A 27782-nucleotide genomic window follows, 5' to 3' on the forward strand; every position below is an offset into this window, starting at 1 on the left:
CAGTGTGCGCGTCTCGCCTGGTTTTCACCGATCAGGCTAAAGAGCTGCACAGAAGTGGCAGCTGAACGAGCTGAGAGACTGTATTAAAGAACGAATATAGCGGGGATGGGGAGAGGGCGTCTATGGTCCCAGCTACTCGGGAGGCTGAGGTGAGAGGATCGCTTGAGCCCTCAAGGCGGAGGCTGCAGTGAGTCGAGATAGCGCCATTGCACTCCAGCCTGGGCAGCAGAGAGACTATCAAAAACAACAACAAAACGGATAAAGGGATTCTACCAAGAGCGAGCTGGTACTGAAATAAACGACACGCTACTACAACAAGCGCGGGACTATATCCAGCGCACAATGTGCGATAACAGCCTCAATGCAGAGAGAATCCCTCCTTTCCTTATTCAGTGCAGGAGACCCCTACAGAGAACGCAGGAAATGCCCGCGAGAAACTCAGAAGTATCAAAACAATCACAGATGTTAGGAAAGTAGCTCCCCGCCACTTCCCTAAACTTATTTGCAGATTTACTTTTCAAGGTTACAAACACAAGAAGAGCACTGTATTTTCACGAAGCGGAAAATGTGCTTTACATTGCCAGCAAAGAGCCTTAACGGTGAAGCCCTCTGCGAGAAACAGGAAATCGTCAACACACTTTCGAATTGCCTGGAGAGTTGTGTCCACAGACAATTCCTGGTTAGATGCTTAACTGTAACAGACTCCATAACGGGGTTTGGCGGGCTTCCATTCGGCTGAAAGGGCTCCACGTTCTTTCCTTTTCACAGAAAGGTTTAAACTTATTTTTCCTCCTCAGGCGGACGGAGAGAGCTTCCTTCTGTCAAGGTATGAGAACACTTTTCCTTCCTTTCTATCCGTGGTTACTCCGGTTCAAGGCTACGTACTTCCCCAGTTTGCTTTGCTTTGCTTTTTCCTCAGAGCTGAGTTCCTGGGAACGTCACATACTGGTGCCAGCCAACAACCTGACGAAGTGCGGAACCGGAGTCGCCTTCCCCCTAGCGGCCTCTCGCGGCGCAGGCGGGGACGGGGAGATCGCGAGAACCTCCCGCCCAATTGCGACCCCGCGCCAGGGGGCGGGGCCGAAAGAGGAGGAAGTCTCGCTGAGGTACTCCCGCCCCAGTCCAGTACCCCTCCTCGCGAGAGCGCCGAGCATGCCGGCCTGGGAAGCGCGTGCAGAAACGGAGGTGCTGTTCATGGGACTTGTCGGCCGCCGTAGCCCCTGCTAGGACAGCCCGTGCGAGCCTGCTGGAGGAGGAAGAGAAAGGCAGAGAGAGTCGGGTTACAAGATGGCGGATCTGTAGCAGTTACTGCGGCGGCGGCGGCGGCGGCGGGAGAGCGAGCGAGCCCTGGGGGGCAAAGGGACGGGAGAGTGGGTGTATGCGGGGGTGAAGTGAGAGGTAACGGGGCCTCCGGGCGGAGAGGTCTCACTGGCTCTTGTCACCCCTTCTCCGCGGCTGAACCTTTGGAGCCATGGTGAATTCGGGCCTCTCCGGAGACGCCGCCGCCGCCACCGCCACCGCCACCGCCACTACTGCCTCTACCGTCTCCCAAGAGTGAGGGGCGCGGACTAGGTGAGCGAGGAGGCGGCGGCTGGAGCGGTGGAGACAGCAGCCACCATGTCGGATACGCGGCGGCGGGTGAAGGTCTATACCCTGAACGAAGACCGGCAATGGGACGACCGAGGCACCGGGCACGTCTCCTCCACTTACGTGGAGGAGCTCAAGGGGATGTCGCTACTGGTTCGGGCAGAGTCCGACGGTAAGGTTATCGGAACTGTAGAATGGGGGATAGTGCCTCTGGTTGGGGCACAGCCTGGGGTTTAGGGCCCTGGGCCCGTTACCGTTGCTACTCCTTCGGGACAGCGCTTTGGTTCTGAGCTGGCGCTTGTGTACGGCAAAAACAAACTACTGTACTTTTGACTGGACTTACCCTCAGAGACCGAGACTCTGCCCGCCTCCCATCCCTCTTAAGGATTGAACTCCTTCCTTTCCAGTCCCTTCTCTTTTGAAGAGGGGAGAGTGTGAGAAAGAAGGGAAGAAGTAGTGAGAGACTAGGTACTGATGTCGCTCTAGGAGCTGACACCCTTCTCCCCCTTTATTCCTTTATTTTCCTATCCATTATACGTCTAGTACAAACGGTTTAGCGAAACTTTTCTTTTTGAGTGTCGTTAAAACAAAATTGTACCAACGGGCCCCAGGTGCCACAGCCGACAGGTGCTGGGGAAAACCGAAAGACACCTTTTCCTGGCTGTATTGATGACTGTTGCCACGATACATGGACACACAAGCACATACATCTTTAGTCTGAATTTCTTCGGGCTGCCTTTGTAGAAGGCGCTATGAGAAAATGAATGCCTTACAATCTAAGCAAGTTGGGACACCAAAGCAGGTTGTAAACTGCTGTATTCTTTGGTTTATTGTAGTCATGTGAAGTATTTTAAATTACAAAATGTAGAGCCGTAATTAAAATGCCTTTTATAGTGTAATCTGGACTTGATTTGAATAACTGATGTAGGCAGTTAGAAAAATAATCTTAGGTTTATTCTTGACATATTTTGTATTCTTGCTCGTCCCCTTTTATTTTAAATAGTCATCACATTTCTACAGAAGGTATTCTTTTGTTCTTGAGGAAAGGATAAATGCAGCACTGTAATTTCTATACTAAGTGTTTAATCCCTGTCATGATGTTTTTGTTTTGTAATTTGCATTATTTGTTAAACTGGGAATGCAATAGAACAACTTTTGTTAAAACGAATGGCTTGAAGTGGTCATTTAGACCTTAAAATTTTTATTTCAGTAAAATTTTAATAGTCATCTAGTTTCCTCATTGCTTGGTTTGAATGTTGGTTTTAGATGAATTTTTTCTTTAAGAGCGTATGGGAATAGGGTGAAATATTTTAGATTAAATATGAAGCCTAGATTTGGAGGAAAATGTGAATTCGAATACATTTCATTAAAATGTCCAACTGGGTAAAAAGACATGAAAAGTTTAGGGTGGTGGTTTAAATGTGTATTTTTTTTTTTTTTTTTTTTTTTTGGAGACAGAGTCTTGCTCTGTTGCCAGGCTGGAGTGCAGTGGCGCGATCTGGGCTTCCGGGCTACTGCAACCTCTGCCTCCTCTCTCTCTCTCTCTCTCTCTCTCTCTCTCTCTCTCTCAAGCGATTCTCCTGCCCCAGCCTCCCCTGTACCTGGGACTACAGGCATGCGCCACCATGCTCAGCTAATTTTTGTATTTTTAGTAGAGACAGAGTTTCACCATGTTGGCCGGAATGGTCTGGATCTCTTGACCTCGTGATCTGCCCGCCTCCCAAAGTGCTAGGATTACAGACGTGAGCCACCACGCCCGGCCTTAATATGTATTCTTAATTTTATTCAGGGTTTTATCATTTGAGACTTATGATACATTATTTTTTATCTTTCAGGATCACTGCTCTTGGAATCAAAGATAAATCCAAATACTGCATATCAGAAACAACAGGCAAGTAGTTGTTTATCTTTAATTTGAAAGACTTCATCTGTGATCAAGAAAGTATTAATCTGACAAAGGTGGGAAAGCTTTCCTGACAAGAAAAAAACATGTTTGGTAAACAAAGATCATGTGTATTTCTCTTGCAAGTTAAAAGTTTCAGACTGAAAGTTTTTGTACTGGTGATAATTATTTTTGGATTAAGCCACTGTCGGTGTATTCTAAGATGTATTTGTTAGTACTATTTAACTGTAGTTAGCCAACTCTCTTCTATACCTTGTACATGAAACCTTTTCTGAGTCACGTTTAAAGGAAATGACATAGAACAAAATTCAAAGGGATACTCTTAAAGCAAGGAAAGCCTGTTTGTGGTGTGAAATTAAATCCTTTGACTCAAGTAAAGGTAGAGGTTTTGAAGTAGAAGCATTAAATCCTGCTCTTTAATTGTTGTGTGTTTTTAATATAGTAATCAGTGGATACTTTACAAAAATGTACATTACCAATTATGTAACATTTTCTGTTAATATTTATTGTCTTATTTGGGAAAGAAAATGTGTATTGTGTTTTAGCATGCCTGATTAATCTGAAAATGGTAGCAGTGATTCAATCTTTTTTATTCTGTGAATGTTTTTATTATGAAATATATTAAAATTGAAAAGTAAGAGAATAATGGGTGTCTACTGTAACACCACCAGATTTAACAATGTTAACGTTATGCCATATTTGTTTCAAATATTTTTGTAATATTGAACATTATGGATAGAGTTAAAGCTTGTTTGTATCCATCCCGTTCTTTACATTCTCCATCTCCTACATAGGTAACCACTATTCTGAAGTTGATGTGTATTCTTTGTGTACATGCTTTTATACCTTTTCTGCATATGTATGTATCCATAAATAATATGTAGTCTGTTGTGTGTTTTTAAACTTTACACAGTGGAGATCGTACTCTTACATGTATTCTGCAGCTTGCATTTTTCACACATTCATTTTGAATATTTGTTCATGTTAACAATGTAGATCTAGTTTTCTTTTTAAACTCTGTATAGTATTCTTATATATGACATACACCTGTTGTTATACATTTGAATTATTTCCAGGTATTCTTTTTTGTGTGTGGTATGTAAAGTCACGATGGCAGAGATTTTTGAAGGAAGATAAATTATTTTAGGATTACATTTACAGCATCAGTGCCCACTTCAAGGTTTATGAAAATTTGTATGCCCAGAAACAAGTACTTCATAGTTGGAGGAATAAAATTCTGTCTGTTGTGCAGCTTATTATTACAAAGTCTAACTGTTAAACAATTATTTTATGTATATAACACATTCTTGATCAGTTATTTGAAATACTTTAAAATTTTCAATATTCTATTCATAGCTTTTTTTTCTGTTTAGAAAATATTATGTGTCTTTTTTGATGGAGAAGCAAATTAAACATTTGTCCTGAATTGAAAACCTGAAGATGTTTCCTATACTTTAGACATTTTAAGGTAGACATTTAAGTAACTTTAATTTCTAAGTCAGCCAGGCAGCTCTCACTCTCTGTCTTTATACCGAATTTTTACCAGATAATCACTTTTAGTTTGTTTTTGTTTGCTTGCTTCTTTGTGGGGAAAGAAATACTAATTTTTTTTTTTTTTTACCATATTTCTCTTATCTGCATGAATATAAAGTTATCAGGAACTTTGTTCTTAAATGTAACTAAGTCATAAACAGTTCCCTACAAATTTAGTTATAATAATGGATTCTTCTCAGATTACATATAAGATCTTTTAGCTGTTGTTACTTTGGAAAGATCACATTATGGAGTAGGTTTGTATTTAAAATAGTCGCCCAACATAAGTTAAAAATACACAGTGATTCTGTGAATACTTTAGAATCATTAGGATATGTAGGTAATTTCATGTATAATGTTGTTCTACTAGAAAATTAGTTCTAGATAATTAGCATTTTTGTATACACTAAGTATAAAGTATTGGAAAAATTGCGTTATTTAAAAAAATTACACCACTTGGAAATGTTTTCTGTAATCACATTTAAATAATATACTATTTGGGCCTTTGTAATAGTTTATTTTTTCATTGGGGTTTTTTTTTTTTTTTTTTTGCAACATAACATTCAGGTGTATAAGAGTACTCTGGTAATGAGAAGAATATGGAAACACTGTAGAAGAGTGGAAAACTTGTGTGAATGATGTTACCTGTTTATTTTTGTTTAAATTGAGTACACTTTTCTAATTGAAATCATAGGGCCATTTAGGGGTTATGTTAAACTTAGTTTCTTTGTAATGGATATGGTTTTTCATATTTTCACCTGAATCTTCAATTTCCACTTTTGAAAATAATTTTTTTGAGAGGGTCTTCTTCTGTCCCCTAGGCTGGAGTACAGTGGTTTGATCACAGCTCACTGCAGCTTCAACCTCCTGGGCTCAAGCAGTCCTCCAATTTCAGCCTTCTGAGTAGCTGGGATTATGGATGTGAGCCACCATGCTTGATTAATTTTTTTTTTTTTTTTTTTTTTGAGATGGAGTCTCGCTCTGTCACCCAGGCTGGAGTGCAGTGGCGTGATCTCGGCTCACTGCAAGCTCCGCCTCCTGGGTTCACACCATTCTCCTGCCTCAGCCTCCCAAGTAGCTGGGACTACAGGTGCCCACCACCACACCCAGCTAATTTTTTGTATTTTTTAGTAGAGATGGGGTTTCACCGTGTTAGCCAGGATGGTCTTGATCTCCTGACCTCATGATCTGCCTGCCTCGGCCTCCCAAAGTGCTGGGATTACAGGCGTGAGCCACCGAGCCCAGCCAAGTTGACTAATTTTTTTAAAAAATTTGTAAAGATGGGGTCTCATTATGTTGTCCAGACTAAATTTGCACCTTTAAAAAATTTATTACAAAACTTTTTTGTTGTTGTATTTGTAGAGATGGGGTCTCACTATGTGGCCCAGGCTGATCTTGAATTCCTGGCCTCAAGTGATCCTTTTGCTTCAGCACCTCCACGGTGCTGGGATTACAGGTGCGAGCCACTGTATTCAGCTTAATTTGTAGTTTTTTGAAGTTACACAAATTGAGGTTTCCAAATACAGTAACATTTTTCTATGTTTGTTAGAATTATCCTTTGTAAATGGCATCATTTAGGTTATTCAGTGAATTAGTCTAGAAAGTTATTAATTTCCAAATATTACATGAAGTCTGTTGTTCATTAGTGGAGTTAAAGTTTTTAAAAAAAATTGTTTTCAGAGATGGTGTCTTGCTGTGATGCCCAGGCTGAGCTTGAACTCCTAGGTTCAAGTGATCCTCTCATCTCAGCTTCTCCAGTAGCTGGGACTACAGTAATGGGTTAAATTTTTTGTTTCCATTAGTGGGTTTTTTATTAAAAACTTAATGAGTAAGTGAATGAGATGTTTATAGGCCATTTTGCTGTATTAAAATATGTTGACTATGCCAGGCATGGTGGCTCACACCTGCAATCTCAGCACTTTGGGAGGCCAAGGCAGGAGGATCCCTTGAGCTCAGGATTTTGGGAACAGCCTGCACAACATAGCAAGATCTCTGTCTCTACCAAAAAAAAAATTCAAAAATTATCCAGGTGTGGTGGTACGCAGCTATAGTGCCAGCTACTTCTGGAGCTGAGATGGGAGGATCATTTGAGCTTGGGAGGTCGAGACTGTAGTAAGCCATGATTGTACCACTGCACTCCAGTCGGAGAGACAAAGCGATGCCTTGTCTCAAAAAAAATTTTTTTTTAGTAAATTCAGAGGGGAATGTTTAACATTCTTCTTTTAACATTACAGTTTTAAAATGAGCCAACTACTAAATTGTGTGCTCAAGATACATCTTTTCTTTCAAAAATGAAGTACCAAATTGTGAACTTAAAAGGAGTTAGAATGAGTCAAGCTGAATGTCATATGACTGGATATTGAAAAGTCGTTATTGATTCATATCACTTTCTTCCTTGCTGTGCACAGTACTGAAGTCGTTAATGGAAGAAGATGTACTTACCCAATAAACTTAAGCATTTAAACATGTTGGAAAGAGAAGAGAATCATTATATGATACAACGTGAAATAACATACCTGATAGGTGTGACAAATTTTAAGTTACTTAAAATCAGTCCGACTGATACTGACTAAATCAAAAGCAGAGTCAAAGCCAGGTATGGTGGTGTGTGCTTGTGGTCCCAGCTACTTGGGAGGCTGAGGCTGGAGGATCACTTAAGGCCAGGAGTTTGAGGCTGTAGTGTGCTATGATTGTGCCTGTGCGTAGCCATTGCACCCCAGCCTGGGCAACATATCTTAAAATAATAATAATAAAAAACAAGAGTCATACTAGGCACAGTGGCTCACACTTGCAATCTCAGCACTTTGGGAGGCTGAGGCAGGAGGATCACTTTAGTCCAGGAATTCAAGACCAGCCTGGGCAACATATTGAGACTCTCTCACTACAAAAAATATAAATTAGCAGGGCATGGTGACACACACCTGTAGTCCCAGCTGCTTGGGAATCTGAGGTGGGAGAATTGTTTGAGCCCAGGAGGTCAGTGCTGCAGTGAGCTGTTACTGTGCTACCTCACTCCAGCCTGGGCGATAGAGCAAGACTGTCTCAAAAAAAAAAAAAAAAAACCCAGAGTTATAAGAATGTGTACCTATTTAATACAGTTGTGTGTTAATTGGGTTTGAGAAAATCCTCGTTGCAGTTTTATTTGGAGGCAGGATGTAACAGATGAAACAGATACAGAATGATAATAAGATAGCTGGTAACAGTGTTTTACCAGTCTTCACTGAAAGCCCATGAAAGCATTTCACACATGAGGCAACAAAGGTACAGAAAGGGTAAGATTCTTGACTGAGATTATACAGCAGGTATGTGCCAACACAAAATATAAAAAGTAAACTTGCGTTCCACAGACTTGGAGCAGTAGAAAATTAAGGAAGAGGTTAATGTAAGCTGGAATCATTAAGAAAAACTTCATTCTTGGTGGTGGTAGTGGAAGGAACTGTGATAGGGAAGGAAATATACTTGCTACAAAAGGTATTAAGCCTATTTGTAGCAGTGGTTTCTTCCCCCCCCCCAATCCCAAATGTGATAATACACAGGTTCAGAAGGGGACATTATAGGTTCTTGAGTAGGAGCCTAAAGTGATACTGTGTTTAAAGAAATGAGTGTGGCAATGTCATGAATAATAAATTGGGGAGGAGGGATAGGGTGGAGCAGAAGATCTTTGAGTAGCAAGACCTTTTGCAATAATTCAGATACAAAAAATGAAAGTCTATTCCACCATGGTAAATGGACTTGAAAAGAAGGAACAGAGCTCCAGTATATTTTCAAGAAAGTGCTGGAAAATTTGGCAAATGATTAAATATTAAAGAGAAGGAATCAAAGGTCACTGGTAGTGTTTTTGAGTCTGGCCAGGAAAATGATGGTTCTTTCCAGAAAGTGGGAAGTTGAGCAGGTTTACATTAATCTTTTGGTTTGAGGCTTATTAAAAAAAATTTTTTTAGTATGTAATATATTAGCCCAGTTAAAAATTCAAAAGGTATTTATTGAAGTCTTTTTCCCACGCCATATTCTGTCCATACAGTTTCCCTTGCTAGAGGCCGTTGACATCACCAGTTTCTTATATATCTTGTTAGAGGTATGCATATGTAAGCAAATATGCATACAATATATTTTTTCCCTTTTATTGGTATAAATGGTAGCATACTATATACTGTTTTGTGCTTTGCTTTTTTTTTTTCTTCCATCTGGGCTTTGAAGTTACAGTAAAATAAATAGAGTTTTTTGTGGGTTTTTTTTGAGACACAGTCTTGCTGTGTTGCTGAGGCTGGAGTGCAGTGGCGCGATCATGGCTCACTGCAACTTTAACTTCCCGTGCTCAGGCTCCCACCTCAGCCTCCTGAGTAGCTGGGATTGTAGGTGTGCACACCATGCCTGACTAATTTTTTGTAGATTACGGGATTTTGCCATATTTCTCAGGCTGGTCTTGAACACCTGAACTCAAGCAGCCCACCCACCTTGGCCTTCCAAAGTGCTGGGAATGCAGACATGAGACGTCACACCCAGCCCATGAAAAGGTCTTAAAATGAACATCTGGGAATAGAGATAGGCTAAGCCTTTCCGGCAGGAGGTTCTAATTTAAGAATCATAAAAGGTCTAGCGTGCCAGTAGTAGTCCCAGCTTTTCGGGGCTGAGGCAGGAGGATCACTTGAGACCAGGAGTTTGAGGCTGTAGTTCATGATGATCACACCTGTGAATAGCCAACTGCACTCCAGCCTTTAAAAAAAAAAAAAAAAATCAGATGAATTGTGAATTTTTAGCTGCAAGGTAACCTCCTTTGAGGTAATAGCTATAAATTGAGAGAAGAACAGAGCTCAAGACTGAGTCTTGATCTGACCACATTTATTCATTCATCCAGAAATACCTCATTGAGTGCTCCTTCTGGCTGGTCACTCGTTTGGAATTTTTTTGGAAGCAGGGCGGTGGTTTTGAGATAAGACTGTCTCCCAGCCAAAAGCCCAGTGGCATGATCAAGTCTCACGCAGCCTTGACCTCCTAGGTGCGATCCTCCCACCTCAGCCTTCTGAGTAGCTGGGACTGCAGGTGCATACCACCATGCCTGGCTAATTTTTTTAATTTTTAGTAGAGATGAGGTCTCACTATGATGCCCAGGCTGGTCTCAAACTCCTCCGCTTAACAGTTCTCCCTCCTTGGCCTCCAAAAGTGCTGGGATTACAGGCATGAGCGTCCATATCCAGCCAAGTTGGGATTTTTAAAGTAAGCTTTTGAAGAGTTTATGCAAAGTGATGACATGATCCAAAATACTTAATAGTATCAACAGTATCAATGGAATTGAAGAGAAGCAATAAGTGGGAAACTCATTGGGAGATTGCTGCATAGTCCAAGCAAAAGATAATGTTGGATTGGATTGAGGTGATACAGATGGATAGAGATGGATGGATTTTGTGATATATATTGAAGGTAGAATTGACAGGGCATGCGATGGGTCAGTTATTGGTAATCAGGAAGAAGAAAGATCTGTAACTGTTGACTGTTTCCCGAGGTCAGTCCTCATCATTGGAAAAGAACTCTAAATATAAACCCCATTTAGTTTCTGGTATTTTGACAAGATCAGATAAAAGAATTTAAAGTTAAGAATGAGGGGCTGGGTGCAGTGGCTCCCACCTGTAATCCCAGCACTTTGGGAGCCCAAGGCTGGCAGATCACCTGAGGTTGGGGGTTCAAGACCAGCCTGGCCAACATGGTGAAACCCTGTCTCTACTAAAAATACAAGAATTATCCGGTGTGGTGGCACACGCCTGTAATCCCAGCTACTCAGGAGGCTGAGGCAGGAGATTCACTTGAACCCAGAGGTGGAGGTTGCAGTGAGCCAAGATTGCACCACTGCCCTCCAACCTGGGCAACAGAGTGAGAGTCTGTATCAAAAAAAAGAAGAGCAAAAGTGATGATGAAAAGGTGCTCAGTTACCTTAATTCAGATTTCGTTGTTTACCTGGACCTTCTCTCAGAACATTGATTGTAGCCAAAATGGAAAAGGCATTGGATGGCTGGATAAAGGGTTTTGGATTTCATTCTGTTAGTAATATCCATTGACCTGACTGTAGATAGTACTATCTATAGATCTAGTCATCAGAAGGACCAAGGCATGGTTGAAGATTGCGGCTTTGAACCCCATCCGCCATCCTTCAGAAGGGGAGAGGGGCTGAGGGTTTATTAATCACCAGTGGCCAGTAATTTACTTAATTATATCTGTTTAATGAAGCCCCCATAACAGCCCAGTAGGACTGGGTTTGGAGAGCTCCCAGATAACTAAGTGGAAGTTCCTGGAGGATGATGTACCCAGGGAGGTAATGCAACCTTTGAGCCTCTTACCCCATACCTTGCTCTATACCTTTCTTCGTTTGTATCCTTTAAAATATCCTTTATATTATAATAAACTGGTAAATATAACTGTTTCCCTGCGTTTTGTGAGCTACTTTAGCAAATTAATCAAATCCAAGGAGGGGGTCATGGGAATCCTGATTTATAGCCATTTGGTTGGAAGCAACCCAGGCTTGCAATTGGCATTAGAAGTAGGAGGCAGTCTTGTAGGGCTGAGCCCTCAACCGTGGTATCTGACAGTGTCTCCAGGTAAACAGTGTCGAAGGTGAATTGGACAACACCCACCTGGTGTCTAATATGGAACTGATTGATTATTGATGGGGAGAAATCCTCACACTTCTTGGTGATGAAGGTGACAGCAGTGATTTGTGTTGTGAGAGTGTAGTATGAGAAACTGTTTATTTCTATATTCTTGTACCCACCTTTTGTGCATTACTGTAGCCTATATGTGGAGATAACTGCAAATATTTTGTAACTTAAACTATCCTAACTCAAACAAAATGGATAGGTGCCTTAAAAGAGGTTGATGATGATATAAGTACAAATGAACTAGATAATGGTTAAATTTACATTTACTGCTAGTGTAAACTGTCAACCATGCGACAAAGCAGAAACAATGATGTAATAGATCTGACAAGAAGTTACCCCTCTCAAAAAGTTCAGTTATTAACAAAGATAATTTTTTTTTACTTTTTTTTTTTTTTGAGACAAAGTCTCTCTATTGTCCCCCAGGCTGGAGTGCAATGATGCAATCTTGCTCAGTGAAATCTCCACCTCCCAGGCTCAAGCGATTCTCCTGCCTCAGCCTCCCAAGTAGTTGGGATTACAGGCGCCTGCTACCATACCCGGCTAATTCTGGTATTTTTAATAGAGATGGGGTTTCAACCATGTTGGCCAGACTGGTCTCAAACTCCTGACCTCAGGTGATCCGCCTGCCTCAGCCTCCCAAAGTGCTGGGATTACAGGTGTGAGCCACCGTGCCTGGCTCACACCTGTAATGGTTGGAAGGTGTGATGGAATGTAGATGGAATGGAATGTAGATGGTTGGAATGTCTTTGTTACAGTTTTGGCCAAGAATGGCTAGCCTTTTTATAAATATTATTTGAGTAACATGAGTCAGAGCCTACTAACCTGTTTTAATATTTTTTGTTTTAGAAAATTGCTCAATGTCATTTTTAGTATCAAAGCTACTATTGTATTGCCAATATATTACTAATAATGCCAATCAGATATACATTAATTACTCATATCGGGACATATGTCATTGCTGTGTTGTTTCCAGTCCTCTTGATTTCTATTTATACTTTGTAGATATCTCTTTTCTAGTGTGATGATGTAGAAATATTTATTTTTAAACAGGATACATTAATTGTTTGGTCAGAAGCAGAGAACTATGATTTGGCTCTGAGTTTTCAGGAGAAAGCTGGCTGTGATGAGATCTGGGAAAAAATTTGTCAGGTAAGTTTCTTTTTATAATATTTAACTTAATGTTTGCATCTTTTCTTGAATTTTTGTTTCCTTTTTACTTCAAACATATGTGTTAGGATGTGGAGAGATAGTGTCTTAATGTGAGACTTGATAATCTAACTTGAAATTTTTTATATTCTACAGCAAATTGTTTTACTTTAAGTTTTTAAAAACAACTTTGTCATAGTTTTGTTTTACCACTTTAGATTTTGATAACATATACTCATAATTAATACCTTATATTATAAAATGGCAAGTACTTTAAACAAACCAAAAGAAGATTAAGTAATTAAGTCAAGCTTTTAGATTAAAAACATAAATATTTGGTCATATGTTTGCCTAATGTTTATGCATACTGTACCAGGCACTAATGATCAACAGTATTCATGACTTCAGTTTATGTGGAACTTAGAGTGTAGCAGGCAGGATATATAGAATATGTGGTAACTCTTTTTTTTTTTTTTTTTTTTTGAGACGGAGTCTCGCTCTGTCGCCCAGGCTGGAGTGCAGTGGCGCAATCTCGGCTCACTGCAAGCTCCGCCTCCCGGGTTCACGCCATTCTCCTGCCTCAGCCTCTCCGAGTAGCTGGGACTACAGGCGCCCGCTACCACGCCCGGCTAATTTTTTTGTATTTTTAGTAGAGAGACGGTTTCACCGTGGTCTCGATCTCCTGACCTCATGATCCGCCCACCTTGGCTTCCCAAAGTGCTGGGATTACAAGCGTGAGCCACCGCGCCCGGCCTGAATATGTGGTAACTCTTAAGTAACTAGAATTTTTTTAAAAGAAACCTTTTATTTTAGAACAGTTTTAGATTTACAGAAAATGTAACTATAATACAGAAGACAAACATCTCTTATTTAGAACTAGGATATTGATTTATATATCTGCTAGAACATAAATTTATATGGTAGATAATTTATTCCAGTGATTACTATATTAGATTATACCTTGTCCCATCCTACTACCCCACCCCTATATGTCAACACCTACTCTTTAATACATGTTCTTGGATATAAATGTATTTGTCCATCCGGACGCAGTTACTCACGCCTGTAATCCTAGCGCTTTGGGAGGCCGAGGCAGGCGGATCACCTCACATCAGGAGTTCGAGACCAGCCTGGCTAACACGGTGAAACCTCATCTCTACTCAAAGTACAAAAATTAGCTGGGCGTGGTAGCGCATGCCTGTAGTCCCAGCCACTAGGGTGACTGAGGCAGGAGAATAGCTGGAACCTCTGAGGGAGGTTTCAGTGAGCCAAGATAATGCCATTGCACTCTAGCCTGGGCGACAGAGTAAGACTCTCTCTCAAAAAAAAAAAAAAAAAAAAAAAAAAATGTATTCATCCTAGAAATTTTTGTGGAAATTTGTTTATTACTGTTTTCACTTAGGTAGTTCAGGAGGTCTCCAAGAGCACTCTCAATTTCCATAATTCACTGGAAAGACTCACAGAATTCAGCAAAGCTGTTATACTCACAGTTACAGTTTATTATAGCAAAATGATACAGATTCACATAACCAGTGGGAAAAGGTGCATAGGGCAGGGTCTAGGAGAGTTTCAGGCTTGAGCTTCCAATTCTCTCTCCTGGTGGAATCATGCAGACAGCACTTACTTCTCCCAGCAGTGATATATGGCAGCAACTAGGTAAGTTTACCCAAACCTTCGTGTCCAGGGTTTTCATTGGGGATTAGAGTTTACGTAAGCATGGATGACCACCTGTGTGGCTGACCTTATTCCAGCACCTCCAAAGGTCAAGAATATCTTGTGGTCCAAGGCCCCCACCACATACCACATTGTTAGCATAGTATGTCTGGCATAGGTGAAGGCCCCCAGGTAAACAACACTATTATGAAGCAGGATATTCTGAGTGCTTAGAGTTTACCTCTCTGGAGCTAGATAAGGGCCAAACTTTTCCTTTGGCAAGGTCAGTCCTTTACTGCACAGGCCACTCCTTGACCAAGACTGTCTTACACCAAAATGATCATATTTGTGTGAGCATCTACATTTAGCATAGGATTTATATCACAGATAGAGAAATAATATCAGTATGAATATATTAGCATTTGGGGCAAGTGTGGAGTAGAGATAGGTTTAAAGAAACAACTAACTTTTCCTATAAAACCATATCATACCTTTTGTATTTTTGTACTGCTTTGATTTCTTATTTCTCTCCTTGATCTGCAGATTGTACCTTATGATAAACTTGTACAGAACTGTATACCATAGAAACTGATAGTCAGCAAAATCCAGCTTTTTGTCAGTCTAGTGATTTTTTTTTTTTTTTTTTTTTTCTTTTTTTTTTTTTTTTTTGACACGGAGTCTTGCTCTGTCCCCCAGGCTGAAGTGCAGTGGCGCGATCTCGGCTCACTGCAAGCTCCGCCTCCTGGGTTCACGCCATTCTCCTGCCTCAGCCTCCCGAGTAGCTGGGACTACAGGCGCCCGCCAACACGCCCAGCTAATTTTTTTGTATTTTTAGTAGAGACGGGGTTTCACCGTGTTAGCCAGGATGGTCTCGATCTCCTGACCTCGTGATCCGCCCGCCTCGGCCTCCCAAAGTGCTGGGATTACAGGCTTGAGCCACCGCACCCGGCCGATTTTTTTTCTTCTTAGGTTCCAGACCATGATTCTGTAGGGCCAGTGACTTTCATTTTTCTTAGTTTAGTTTAATTATTCAAATAACTGCAGTATGGGCCAGTGATTTTTCTATCAGCATTACATCCTCAGGAAGCTTTAACTCAGTCTCCCAATACATTTGATCATCATTATCAGTATTATAATATTTATATAGATAAGGTAGTTGGATCAACAATACTAGTATTACTCTATATCACAGTATGGTAGTAGATGTAACCTGAAAAAGTAAGAATTGGTAGATTCTAGCACATTACTGGAATCCCACGTAGTCATTAACAGTTAGTCTGGGACCAGGTGCAGTGGCTCACACCTGTAATCCCAGCACTTTGGGAGGCTGAGGCAGGAGGATCACGAGGTCAGGAGATCAAGACCATCCTGGCTAACATGGTGAAACCCCATCTCTCCTAAAAATACAAAACATTAGCCGGGCATGATGGTGGGCACCTGTAGTCCCAGCTACTTGGGAGGCTGAGGCAGGAGAATGGCATGAACCCAGGAGGCGGAGCTTGCAGTGAGCCGAGATCACGCCATTGCACTCCAGCCTGGGCTACAGAGTGAGACTCTGTCTCAAAAAAAAAAAAAAAAGAAAAAAACAGTTGGTCTGGTTCATCATCATATTGTATGACAAAACGTCTCCCAGAGCAGTGTCACTCTTCGAAGCTTACAGGCTCTCATTTGACCTTGTCAGGTTTTAAGAGGAGGGGTGGTCTTGGCAAACCTATTGCTTCACCCTTCCAGGCATCTGTTATAACTGAGCCAAGAGGCAATGTCATCTCTTAGCCTTCAGCCTTTCTTGAGGCATCACTGCTTTTTTTTTTTTTTTGAGACATGGTCTGGCTCTCCCCAGGCTAGAATGCAGTGGTATGATCTAAGCTCACTGCAACCTCTGCCTCCCAGGCTGAAGGGATTCTCTCACTTCAGCCTCCCTAATAGCTAGGACTACAGGCGCGTGCCACCATGCCTGGCTAATTTTTGTATTTTTTGTAGAGACGAGGTTTCACCATGTTGCGCAGGCTGGTCTCGAACTCCTGAGCTCGTGATCTGCCTGCCTCAGCCTCCCAAAGTGCTGGGATTACAGGCATGAGCCACAGCACCCAGCTTAGGCACCAATGTTAATACTGAATTTTCCTTGTTACAATACTCATTTTTTCATGTTTTTTCCTTCTTTTACTGTTTCTCCTTTCCATTTGTCATTGTTTTTTTAATTTTATTTTTTTCTTTGTCATTGATTTTTATTCAGACTGTTGCACCTTTGGAAGGCATATTAGATATAGCCACTCTGATGGTCCAGCAAAGTTAACTCTTTACTGTACAACTCAGTATTCTACTTAAAATCTATGCATGTTGCTGAATATATGTTTAGTTTTTTGCTCCTAACTACTGCATGATATTTCACAAAATCGTATCTCATGTTTTACTTTTTCAGTTCTGGGAAGTCATTGCCGATCTTTGAAAGAACAATTTCAATTTCAATAAGCGCCATATTACTTATTTCTTACCCCCCCCCCCCCCCTGCAGAAACCCCATCACCGATATTTTGGAGACAGAGTTTTGCTCTTGTTGCCTGGGCTGGAGTGCAGTGGTGTGATCTCGGCTCACTGCAGCCTCTGCCTCCCGGGTTCAAGCAGTTCTGCTGCCTCAGCCTCTCGAGTAGCTGGGATTACAGGCATGCGCCAGCATGCCCAGCTAATTTTGTGCTTTTAGTAGAGATGGGGTTTCTCCATGTTGGTCAGGCTGGTCTTGAACTCCCGACCTCAGGTGATCCACCCACCTTGGCCTCCCAAAGTGCTGGGATTACAGGCGTAAGCCACCACCCCTTATAATGAGAAAATAGAACAAAAAAGCTTCCCTGAAAAAGTTTGATGGTTCAGATAGTTCAGAGTGTCTTAAGGGGAATGGAGAATGATGAAATAGAAGGAAGCATTGGAGAGAAATAAGTTATAAAAACAAGAGCAAAGATAATTTTTATACGTTTAGCTTTGAGAAAGCGTAAGTTTAGAAGTACATATGGAAATGTTAACCTTAGGAAATGGTATGGACATTTCCTTTGAAATGAATGAAGGAAATGTGCGAAGGTAAGTTGTGAGATGGAGAAATGTTAGAGAAAGTTGAGTACTGATGGGCTTTTTATTCAAAGGAAGCCTCTTCTGAGACTTAAAGGTGAAGATAATGTTTGAGAAGTTGGAAAGTGAAAAAAATATTTAAAGCAGCAGCTGTAAGGGATGACGATAGGATTATAGACTAGAGAATTTTTATTGAAAAACCCTATTGATAGTGTGGATTTATTGTGAATCCATACAGCAGAGTTCATTGGCTGTCTTTGAGATGTTATGATCAGATTGTGTTGTAGTAATACAATCCTAAAATTTCAATGGCTTGTCACAACAAAAGTTGATTTCTCCTTAATGCTGTTTGACCAATAGGGGAAGGGGCCCTACTCATGAGAGTCATTCAAGGACCAAGCTGGAAGATAATTCATTTTATTTTATTTATTTTATTTTAATTTTTTATTTTATTTTTTGAGACAGAGTCTTGCTTTGTCTCCCAGGCTGGAGTGCAGTGGTACGATCTCAGCTCACTGCAACCTCCACTTTCCAGGTTCAAGCGATTCTCCTGCCTCAGCCACCTGAGTATCTGAGATTACAGGCGTACACCACCACACCTGGCTGATTTTTGTATTTTTAGTAGAGACAGGGTTTCACCATGTTGCCCAGGCTGGTTTTGAACTCCTGACCTCAAGTGACCCACCTGCTCAGCTACCTAAAGTGCTGGGATTACAGGCGTGAGCCACCGTGCCTGGCCTAGACTTCACTTTTAATTAGTAGTGACTAGCCAGGCATTTCCAAATGATTTGATTTCCAAAATTTTGAATTATTTTATATTTTAAGGTAATTAGCTGTATACTTGGATATTTTTAGGTTCAAGGTAAAGACCCATCAGTGGAAGTCACACAGGACCTCATTGATGAATCTGAAGAAGAACGATTTGAAGAAATGCCTGAAACTAGTCATCTGGTTGACCTGCCCACGTGTGAACTCAATAAACTTGAAGAGATTGCTGACTTAGTTACCTCAGTGCTTTCCTCACCTATCCGTAGGGAGAAGCTGGCTCTCGCCTTGGAAAATGAAGGCTATATTAAAAAACTATTGCAGCTGTTCCAAGCTTGCGAGAACCTAGAAAACACTGAAGGCTTACACCATTTGTATGAAATTATTAGAGGAATCTTATTCCTAAATAAGGCAACTCTTTTTGAGGTAATGTTTTCTGATGAGTGTATCATGGATGTCGTAGGATGCCTTGAATATGACCCTGCTTTGGCTCAGCCAAAAAGACATAGAGAATTCTTGACCAAAACTGCAAAGTTCAAGGAAGTTATACCAATAACAGACTCTGAACTAAGGCAAAAAATACATCAGACTTACAGGGTACAGTACATTCAGGACATCATTTTGCCCACACCATCTGTTTTTGAAGAGAATTTTCTTTCTACTCTTACGTCTTTTATTTTCTTCAACAAAGTTGAGATAGTCAGCATGTTGCAGGTAAGTAAAAAGATATTCTTCACAATTCCATTTTTCAGATATTTAGTTCCCTTAATAGTTCAAGCTGGTATTTGTACCCTCTATTTTTTGAAATGTTTATTTTGTTTAAATGTACTATTAAGTACATTTAAAGTAAACAAAAGTAATTGGGACTTTATATCTTGTGGTTTTAGTGCAACCTTTTATTTGTTTGTTTTTTTGAGTCGGAGTCTCGTTCTGTCGCCCAGGCTGGAATGCAGTAGCGCGATCTCAGCTCACTGCAACCTACACCTCCCAGATTCAAGCAATTCTTCTGCCTCAGCCTCCCAATTAGCTGGGACTACAGGTGTGCATTGCCATGCCCAGCTGATTTTTTGTATTTTTAGTAGAGAAGGGGTTTCACTGTGTTGCCCAGGCTGGTGTTGAACTCCTGAGCTCGGGCAGTCCGCCCGCCTCAGCCTCCCAAAGTGTTGGAATTATAGGCTTGAGCCACCGCACCTGGCCCAGCCTTTTATATTTTTAAGTAGCCTGTGTTTTAGCTTTTTATACAATTTAGTATTTGTGTTTCTAAAATTGAGGTAGAATATACATAACATAAAATTCACCATTTAACATAAAAAAAAATTATTTATTTATTTTTTGAGATGGAGTTTCGCTCTTGTTGCCCAAGCTGGAGTGCAATGGCATGATCTCGGCTCACCGCAACCTCTGCCTCCTGGGTTCAAGTGATTCTCCTGTCTCACCCTCCTGAGTAACTGGAGTGCAATGGCATGATCTCGGCTCACCGCAACTTCTGCCTCCTGGGTTCAAGTGATTCTCCTGTCTCACCCTCCTGAGTAGCTGGGATTACAGGCATGTGCCTCCACGTCCGGCTAATTTTGTTTGTTTGTTTGTTTGTTTGTTTTTGAGGCGGAGTCTTGCTCTGTCGCCCAGGCTGGAGTGCAGTGGCGCGATCTCAGCTCACTGCAAGCTCCGCCTCCCGGGTTCACGCCATTCTCCTGCCTCAGCCTCCCGAGTAGCTGGGACTATAGGCGCCCGCCATCACGCCCAGCTAATTTTTTGTGTTTTTAGTAGAGACGAGGTTTCACCGTTTTAGCCAGGATGGTCTCGATCTCCTGACCTTGTGATCCACCCGCCTCAGCCTCCCAAAGTGCTGGGATTACAGGCGTGAGCCACCGCGCCCAGCCCAATTTTTTGTATTTTTAGTAGAGGGGGGTTCTCCATGTTGGTCAGGCCAGTCTCGAACTCCCAACCTGAGGTGATCCACCTGCCTTGGCCTCCCAAAGTGCTGGGATTACAGGCATGAGTCACTGTGCCCGGCCAGTTTTAACAATTTTTAAGTGTACAATTCATTGGCATTAAGTATATTCGCAGTGTTATGCAGCAGTTACCACTATCCATTTCCAGAACTTTTTCATCATCCCAAACAGAAACTCTGAACCCATTGAACAGTAACTCCCCATATTCCTTCCTAACCACTTTTAATAGGGGTTAAAATAGTAACCACTATTCTACTCTTTATGAATTTGCCTATTATATGTATCGATGATGCAGCTATTTTTTATTATTATTATTTGAGACGGAGTTTCACTCTTGTTGCCCAAGCTGGAGTGCAATGGTGTGATTTCGGCTCATTGCAACCTCCACCTTCCAGGTTCAAGCGATTCTCCTGCCTCAGCCTTCCCAGTAGCTGGGATTACAGGCACGCACTGCCACACTCGACTAATTTTTTGTATTTTTAGTAGAAACAGGTTTCACCATGTTGGCCAGGCCGGTCTCAAACTCCTGACCTCAGGTGATCCGCCCGCCCTGGCCTCCCAAAGTGTTCGGATTACAGGCGTGAGCCATCACACCTGGCCGATGCAGCTGTATTTAACCCTTTTCCTGTCTGTCCTGCGAATACTAGCCAGTAGTGCTTGGCTGCAGTGTTTACCTTGAGATAACTTTGCCACAAAATACCTAGCTTTTATTATTATTTTTGCATTGCTGTGGCATACTGACTGTGGAAACAAAAGACATCATTCTGTTTATAGCATTCTGGTTTTAATAGTGGTATTTTCATTTACAAAATATAGTAATTCTTAATCACTGAAAATGTCAAATCCTAGAAAACATAGCATTCCTGCACGTGATATTGTCATTCTCGAACAGTCGTTGCCCGAAGATTCATTTGTTGAATCTGATTTTTTTTTTTTTGAAAAAGACGAATCTGATGATTCAAACAATTCTGATGTTCTGTTTAGAAATAACTCCAAGAACAGTTTTTATATTTTATTTTCACCTCGAAAATCAGATTTACTTCGGCCTCAAAGAGCGTGTTTATGTAAAATTAAATATGTCCTGGCAGCAAGCTGTACATTTTTTTCTAAATGGGGAAAGGGTTAAAAGTATCTTTTCTTCCACTTTGAGAGATACTGTTATTATTGGGATGTATACGAGTATGTGGCTATTTGCTATATGAAGGTGATTTTATTGTCTCCTTGAGTTGCAAAATAGGAGTTTTATACTATATTTAGCATGTTAATCCTTTACACCCTAACAGTATAGTAAGCATGCTTTTTAAGTACTTGTCTTACTTGTAACAGTAGACTATACTCAGCTTTCTGCATAACTGCTTTTGTTATTTCCATATCAATCACTAAGTTTATTGAGCAGCTACTATATACTTAGTGTTGTGGATCTCTGAGTGTGGTTTCTGGACCTCTGGAAGTCCCTGAGACCCTCTTACAGGCATTTATGAGGTTTTCCTTTTTCTAGTTTGATGTTAGTGTGAGGCTGTGTTTTTTTTTCATGTACTTTTGCCTAAAGAACATATTGCAACAAACTGAATGCCCAAAAAGATAAATGAGTATCTAGTTGTCGTTTGTTAAGCCAGGTGTTGAGATTTGCAAAAATGTAAAAGGGGCTACTCTTTTTTCTAAAAGTTTAAAATTTTGGATCATATAGCTGTTTCTCTTAAAAAATATGTACATAAACATAAAATGACTTAAAATGAATTCATAAATATTTTCACGAGTCTTGGTTTTAATTATAATTATAGTAAATATTGATGAACATAACCTGCATAATAAAAGCTCTTCAGGGTCCTCCATAATTTTTAAAAATTTATTTTATTTTTTATATACAGACAGGATCTCACTGTGTTGCCCAGGCTGGTCTCAAACTCCTGGCCTCAAGTGATCCTCCTCAGCCTCCCAAAGTGCTGAGATTATAGATGTGAGCCACTGTACCTGGCCTCTGTGTAATTCTTAAGAATTTAGGCCGGGTGTGGTGGCTCACGCCTGTAATCCCAGCGCTTTGGGAGGCCAAGGCCAGGAGGATCACTTGTGGTCAGGAGTTTGAGACCAGCCTGACCAACATGGCAAAACTCCATCTCTACTAAAAATACAAAAATTAGCCAGGCACGGTGGCACGTGCCTGTAATCCTAGCGACTCAGGAAGCTGAAGTGGGAAAATTGCTTGAACCCGAGAGGCGGAGGTTGCAGTGAGCTGAGATTGCGCCACTGTACTCCAGCCAGGGTGACAGAGCGAGACTGTCTGCAAAAAAAAAAAATAAAAAGTTTAAAAGGGTCCTTATACAAATAATTGAGATTCTATCTCTGACTTAGTGCCTAGCTAATCGACTTCATTTTGCAACATTTCCCACCAATAGTCACCTATTATTGTTACTTTATTTTTTTGCATAGGATTTACTTTTCTTTCAGGTCATTTATTCACCTACCAATTTTTTGTTATTCCCCAATAATGAGTGTGGGGGAGGTTAGATGTACACATCAGGTTCTTTTTATAATATATAGGACCTGTTTATTTTTAAACTGTAGTATACAATTCAGGGTGCTATTTCACTTGTTGACAGAAAAACATTTAATAATCTTAGGAGATTGGAAATAGAGTCACAGTCTGTAGTTGATTAAAAGGGGACCCGGTAACAGAAGCTCATATGTAGCTTTCAAATGACTGTTTTTGTCTTCAGAAGGGTTTCCAAATTCATAGTAGTAAATCGTAAATACTTTTTTATATTCAGAAAATAAATTATGTAAACTATAAATATTTGTAAAACTTTGTCATTTTATGTATTTTATAATAGGCTTATTTGTGAAGGCTATAATTACGTAAATCAAGTGCAGCTTTTTCTTTTTCTAAAAGATTTACTCGTTTCTGCTTCATGAGATGCATTTCATGAAATAGCCAGATTCTGTGAACTATCTGTTATTTACATAAGGTTTACTACTTAATTATGTCTTATGTGCCAGCAATGATGTTGAATTTTTTTTTTTTTAAATTTTAGATTCAGAGGGTACATAGGCTTATTTGTTAACGTGGGTATTGCATGAGTAATGATGGAGATTGGGCTTCTAGTGTAGCCATCACCCAGATATTGAACACAGTGCCCAGTAGATAATTTTTAAACCTTCACTCTCCTCCCATCCTACCCCTTTTTGGAGTTCCCAGTGTCTGTTATCTCCATCTTAATGTCCATGTGTACCCACTTGTAAGTGAGAACATGCGATATATGATTTTCTGCCTCTGAGTTCACTTAGGATAATGGCCTCCAGCTCCATTCATGTTGCTACAAAAGACATGATTTCATTCTTTTTTAACATTTCATTTGTATTCCACAGTGTATATATACACCCCATTTTCTTTGTCTGATCATCTGTTGGTAGACACTTAGGTGGGTTCCATGACTTTGCTATCGTGAATAGTGCTGCGATCAACATACACGTGCAGGTGTCTTTTTAATATAATGCTTTTTTTCCTTTGGGTATGAATTGTGTTTTCAACTATGTGTGAAAAGGAAAGAAATAAGATTGTGGCCAGTGGTCTCTATTTTATTTTATTTTTTGTAGAGGTGGGGTTTTGCTATGTCGCCTAAACTGTTCTTAACTGGCCTCGAGCAATCCTAGTGCCCAGCCTTCCAAAGTGTTGGGATTACAGATGTGAACTACCACACCTGGCCCTACAGTGGCCTCTAAGCACTTATTTCCTAAAGTCTCACTCTGAGATTTCCATGTAGAAATTTTTGGTTAGGTAGTAGGTGTTTCTAGATACCTTCTGGGTATCTAGTACACTTACCTGTGGTTTCTTAAATGCTCATTAGCTTGCTGCTGTGTGAGTTGTAGAAGGCAAGTGAATATGTAAGAATTTTATGTAACTGGGCCAAAGTGAGGTAGTGCAAAGGTCCTTATCATAAATCCTAGCCTAAATTAGGTTAATTAACTGAGAAATTATATGAAAGTACTTAGCATAGTCAGTGGCTCCTAGTACGTATGCTAATACATGTTGACAATATCTTAAGCATGATAGGGACATAAGACTTTAGTGACTCCAAATTTTCTAGCTAATTGCAGATCAAAATCCCCTGTGCCCAGAATTGAGCAACATTCTTTTAAAATATTTTAGAAGTTATTTATTTATTTATTTATTTATTTATTTATTTTGAGACAGAGTCTCGCTCTGTCACCCAGGCTAGAGTGCAGTGGCGCCATCTTGGCTCACTGCAGCCTCTGCCTCCCAGGTTAAAGTGATTCTCAAGCCTCAGCCTCCTGGGAGCTGGGATTACAGGCAGCAGCCACCATGCCTGGCTAATTTTTGTATTTTTAGTATAGACAGTTTCACCACGTTGGCCAGGCTGGTCTCGAACTCCCAACCTCAGGTGATCCGCCTGCCTCAGACTCCCAAAGTGCTGGGATTACAGGCGTGAGCCACTGCCCCCAGCCAGAAATTAAATTTTTGAAAGCAAATAAAATGAGATTATTTCTGCACAAACAGCTGAAGAATAAGATCCTTTTCAGAACAAAGTTTTAATTTCTCTCCTTACTAGAAATGATGGAGGACAGGAATCTCAAATGTTGACATTTTAACACATTTACACATATTATATACATATTTCCGCTATTCCACAGGTAAGAGTTAAGTTTAAAATTAGCCCAGCACGTGGTGGCGGGCGCCTGTAGTCCCAGCTACTCAGAGAGGCTGAGGCAGGAGAATGGCGTGAACCCGGGAGAAAGAGCTTGCAGTGAGCCGAGATCGCTCCACTGCACTCCAGCCTGGGTGACAGAGCGAGACTCTGTCTCCAAAAAATAAAAAATAAATAAATAAATAAAATTAAATTAGCCCAGCAGGATTAGTGGTTTAGTTCTCTTTTTAACATATTTTGCAGATACTAAGGTTTTGGCACTGAAAGAGAAAAATTTCTAACTTCCCATCCTAGTTACAAATTAAATATGTAAAATCTTCAAATACTCTTTAAAAACTGTTTAGAGTATTAGGGCTTTTCATTTTGTTTTTAGGATTTTTCTTTGGATTCAAGTACAGGACTTAATATATTAAATTTTATCTTACTAGATTTGGCTCATTCCAGCTTGTGTGTGTATCTTTTGCTTTGGTTTGATTCATACGTTTGAATCAACTTCAAACTTATGTTTGAAGTTTGAAATACTTGGGAACCTGTCCTGTGGTTTACTTAGTAGGAGTGACAAAAACCTCATTAATTATTTGGGAGGCCTGGATTCTAAATCCATCTATCACTAGCTACCCTCAGAAAAGTTCACTTTTTGGACCTCAGTCTCTTGAAATTTAAAATTGGACTTGACAGTCTCTGTAATGTTGCAAAATCTGATTTAATTCTAAATTTCTGTGTTTATATGTTTCTAAAAATGAATGGGTTCTGTTTTTTCTTTTGTTTGGCCTGTATTTATATTACTGCAAAGAGAAGAGTTTGATTTAGACTGTTTAGAAGCAACCTCTTTTTTTCCCCACAGTGTTTTTTTTATGTTATCCAGAAAAGCAGCCACACAAGTTTTGACTTAAATATATAGGTTTTCTTAAAACAAAAGCTGTTAAAACCAAATAGAAAAGAAAAACTAAAGAGATTAGTTTGATTACTTGGAGAACCAGAGATTTTGGAGTAAGTATTTCAACTATATGATAGGCTTTAAGTTATTGATTATTTGCTTCCTTCATAAATATATTGGAACAGAGTGCTTTTATAGCTTAATGAATAATAGCCAGAGTAATGCTGGAAATCAGGAAAAAAATACTAGGAATACACATTCTCTTAATGGACTGTAATAATTGAGATTGCCTCTATCTGTAATATTTTATGCAGTTCTACTTATCAGCTCACAAGTACCGAAACATATAAGAAGAATTCAAGTGGGAAATTGCATTTATCAAGGAGTTGGAACTTTTTTCTTATGAAAATATTTTGAAAAAATTAAATTTTCAGGTAGTAAAGGATGAAGATGTAATCTACAACAGATGCAGGAAAATAGAAATTTATAAAAGGTGTGAATGGAGGTAAATATGTACTTACTCACCCTAACCTAAAATATTAAGACTAAAAGTATTTGGAAAAAGTAGGCTGGACATGGTGGCTCATGCCTGTAGTCCTAGCACTTTGGGAGGCTGATGTGGGAGGATTGCTTGAGGCCAGGAGTTCGATACCAGCCTGGGCAACAAAGTGAAACACCCCATCTCTACAAAAAATTTAGAAAAAAAAGCCAGGTATGGTGGCACGTGCCCGCGGTCTCTGTTACATGGGAGTCTGAGGGAGGAAGATTGCTTGAGTACAGGAGGTCGAGGCTGCAGTGAGCCATGTTTGTACCACTGTACTCCAGCCTGGGCAACAGAGTGAGACTCAAGAAAAAAAAAAAGGGAAAACTAACTTGAGGGCTAAAAAAAGATTACATATGCATATAAACTCCCTCAAAAGATGGATGTTCAGGCTGCAGTGCATAAGGTCCAAAAGGAGTCAATGAAATACCAAAGGAAACACCATTCTGAGTCAGACTAGTTAAATGATTTATCTCCCAGTGTTTTGTCTTTGAGTAGCACCAATTGATTTTTAGTGGAAGAGCATGTTATACTCTCTGATTGTACCTAGTGGTTTCTATTCATTTTTTTAAAAATATATGTTCCACCTTATTTCAAAAAGGATTTAAGGGATTGATACCACTTAATGGATGATCCTCAGTAAGAAAAAGGACATGTAGTTGGGGTATATCTTTTAAATGTTAGGGTTTATTTTACTATCAACTCTACAGATATTATTGTTACAAACTTTTAGAACATGTTACTTTAATGGAAATTACATTTCATAAAAATGAATTTTGAAGATAACTGAAGCTTAAAACCACCAACAATTTCCATCAGTTTTTTAGCAGATTTTGATGAAATCTTCTCTAAGGTGAATTTTAATATTTTTGCCCATTTTTTCCTTTGTAATTTAGTCTGTGCTTATTGTAGAAAATTAAAAATTATAGATAACCAAAAAAGAAAATGACTCATAATCAATCTATCACCAATTAGAAAATAGAGATAACCAAAAAAGAAAATCACTCATAACCTATCACCAAGCAATAACTACAGTTAACAGTCTAACCTGTACTGCTTCTAGACTTTAGACACACAAATTTATTTGTTATTATTATTTTGTTGTTGTTGTTGAGACAGAGTTTCGCTCTTGTTGCCCAGGCTGGAGTGCAATGGTGCAATCTCAGCTCACTGCAACCTCCGCCTCCGAGGTTCAAGTGATTCTCCTGCCTCAGCCTCCGTAGTAGCTGGGATTACAGGCATGTGCCACCACGCCTGGCTAGTTTTGTATTTTTAGTAGAGACAGGGGTTTCTCCATGTTGGTCAGGCTGGTCTCGAACTTCCGACCTCAGGTGATCCCCCCTCCTCAGCCTCCCAAAGTGCTGGGATTACGGGCATGAGCCACCGCACCTGGCCCAACAAATGTTTATTTTATTTAATTAATTAATTAATTTATTTATTTTGAGACAGAGTCTTGCTCTG

The 27782-nt window shown here is 40.2% G+C and overlaps 1 protein-coding gene across 9 annotated transcripts in view; it reads left to right on the plus strand.

The window, feature by feature from the left end:
- Nucleotides 1-725: 725 nt before the first annotated feature.
- Nucleotides 726-27782, plus strand: part of PPP4R3B (protein phosphatase 4 regulatory subunit 3B) — a 75829-nt gene continuing 48772 nt past the window's right edge. For all 9 annotated transcript variants that reach the window (XM_058429138.1, XM_058429139.1, XM_058429141.1 and 6 more), the window contains exons 1-5: nucleotides 726-826; nucleotides 920-1759; nucleotides 3423-3478; nucleotides 12721-12819; nucleotides 18381-19004. In XM_058429138.1, coding sequence (XP_058285121.1) covers nucleotides 1618-1759; nucleotides 3423-3478; nucleotides 12721-12819; nucleotides 18381-19004 — 921 coding nt within the window. In that variant the 5' untranslated portion in view covers nucleotides 726-826; nucleotides 920-1617. The remainder of the gene's footprint in view (nucleotides 827-919; nucleotides 1760-3422; nucleotides 3479-12720; nucleotides 12820-18380; nucleotides 19005-27782) is intronic.

The sequence above is a fragment of the Hylobates moloch genome, unplaced genomic scaffold (genome assembly GCF_009828535.3).
Source record: "Hylobates moloch isolate HMO894 unplaced genomic scaffold, HMol_V3 SCAFFOLD_15, whole genome shotgun sequence".
Taxonomy (NCBI): Eukaryota; Metazoa; Chordata; class Mammalia; order Primates; family Hylobatidae; genus Hylobates; species Hylobates moloch.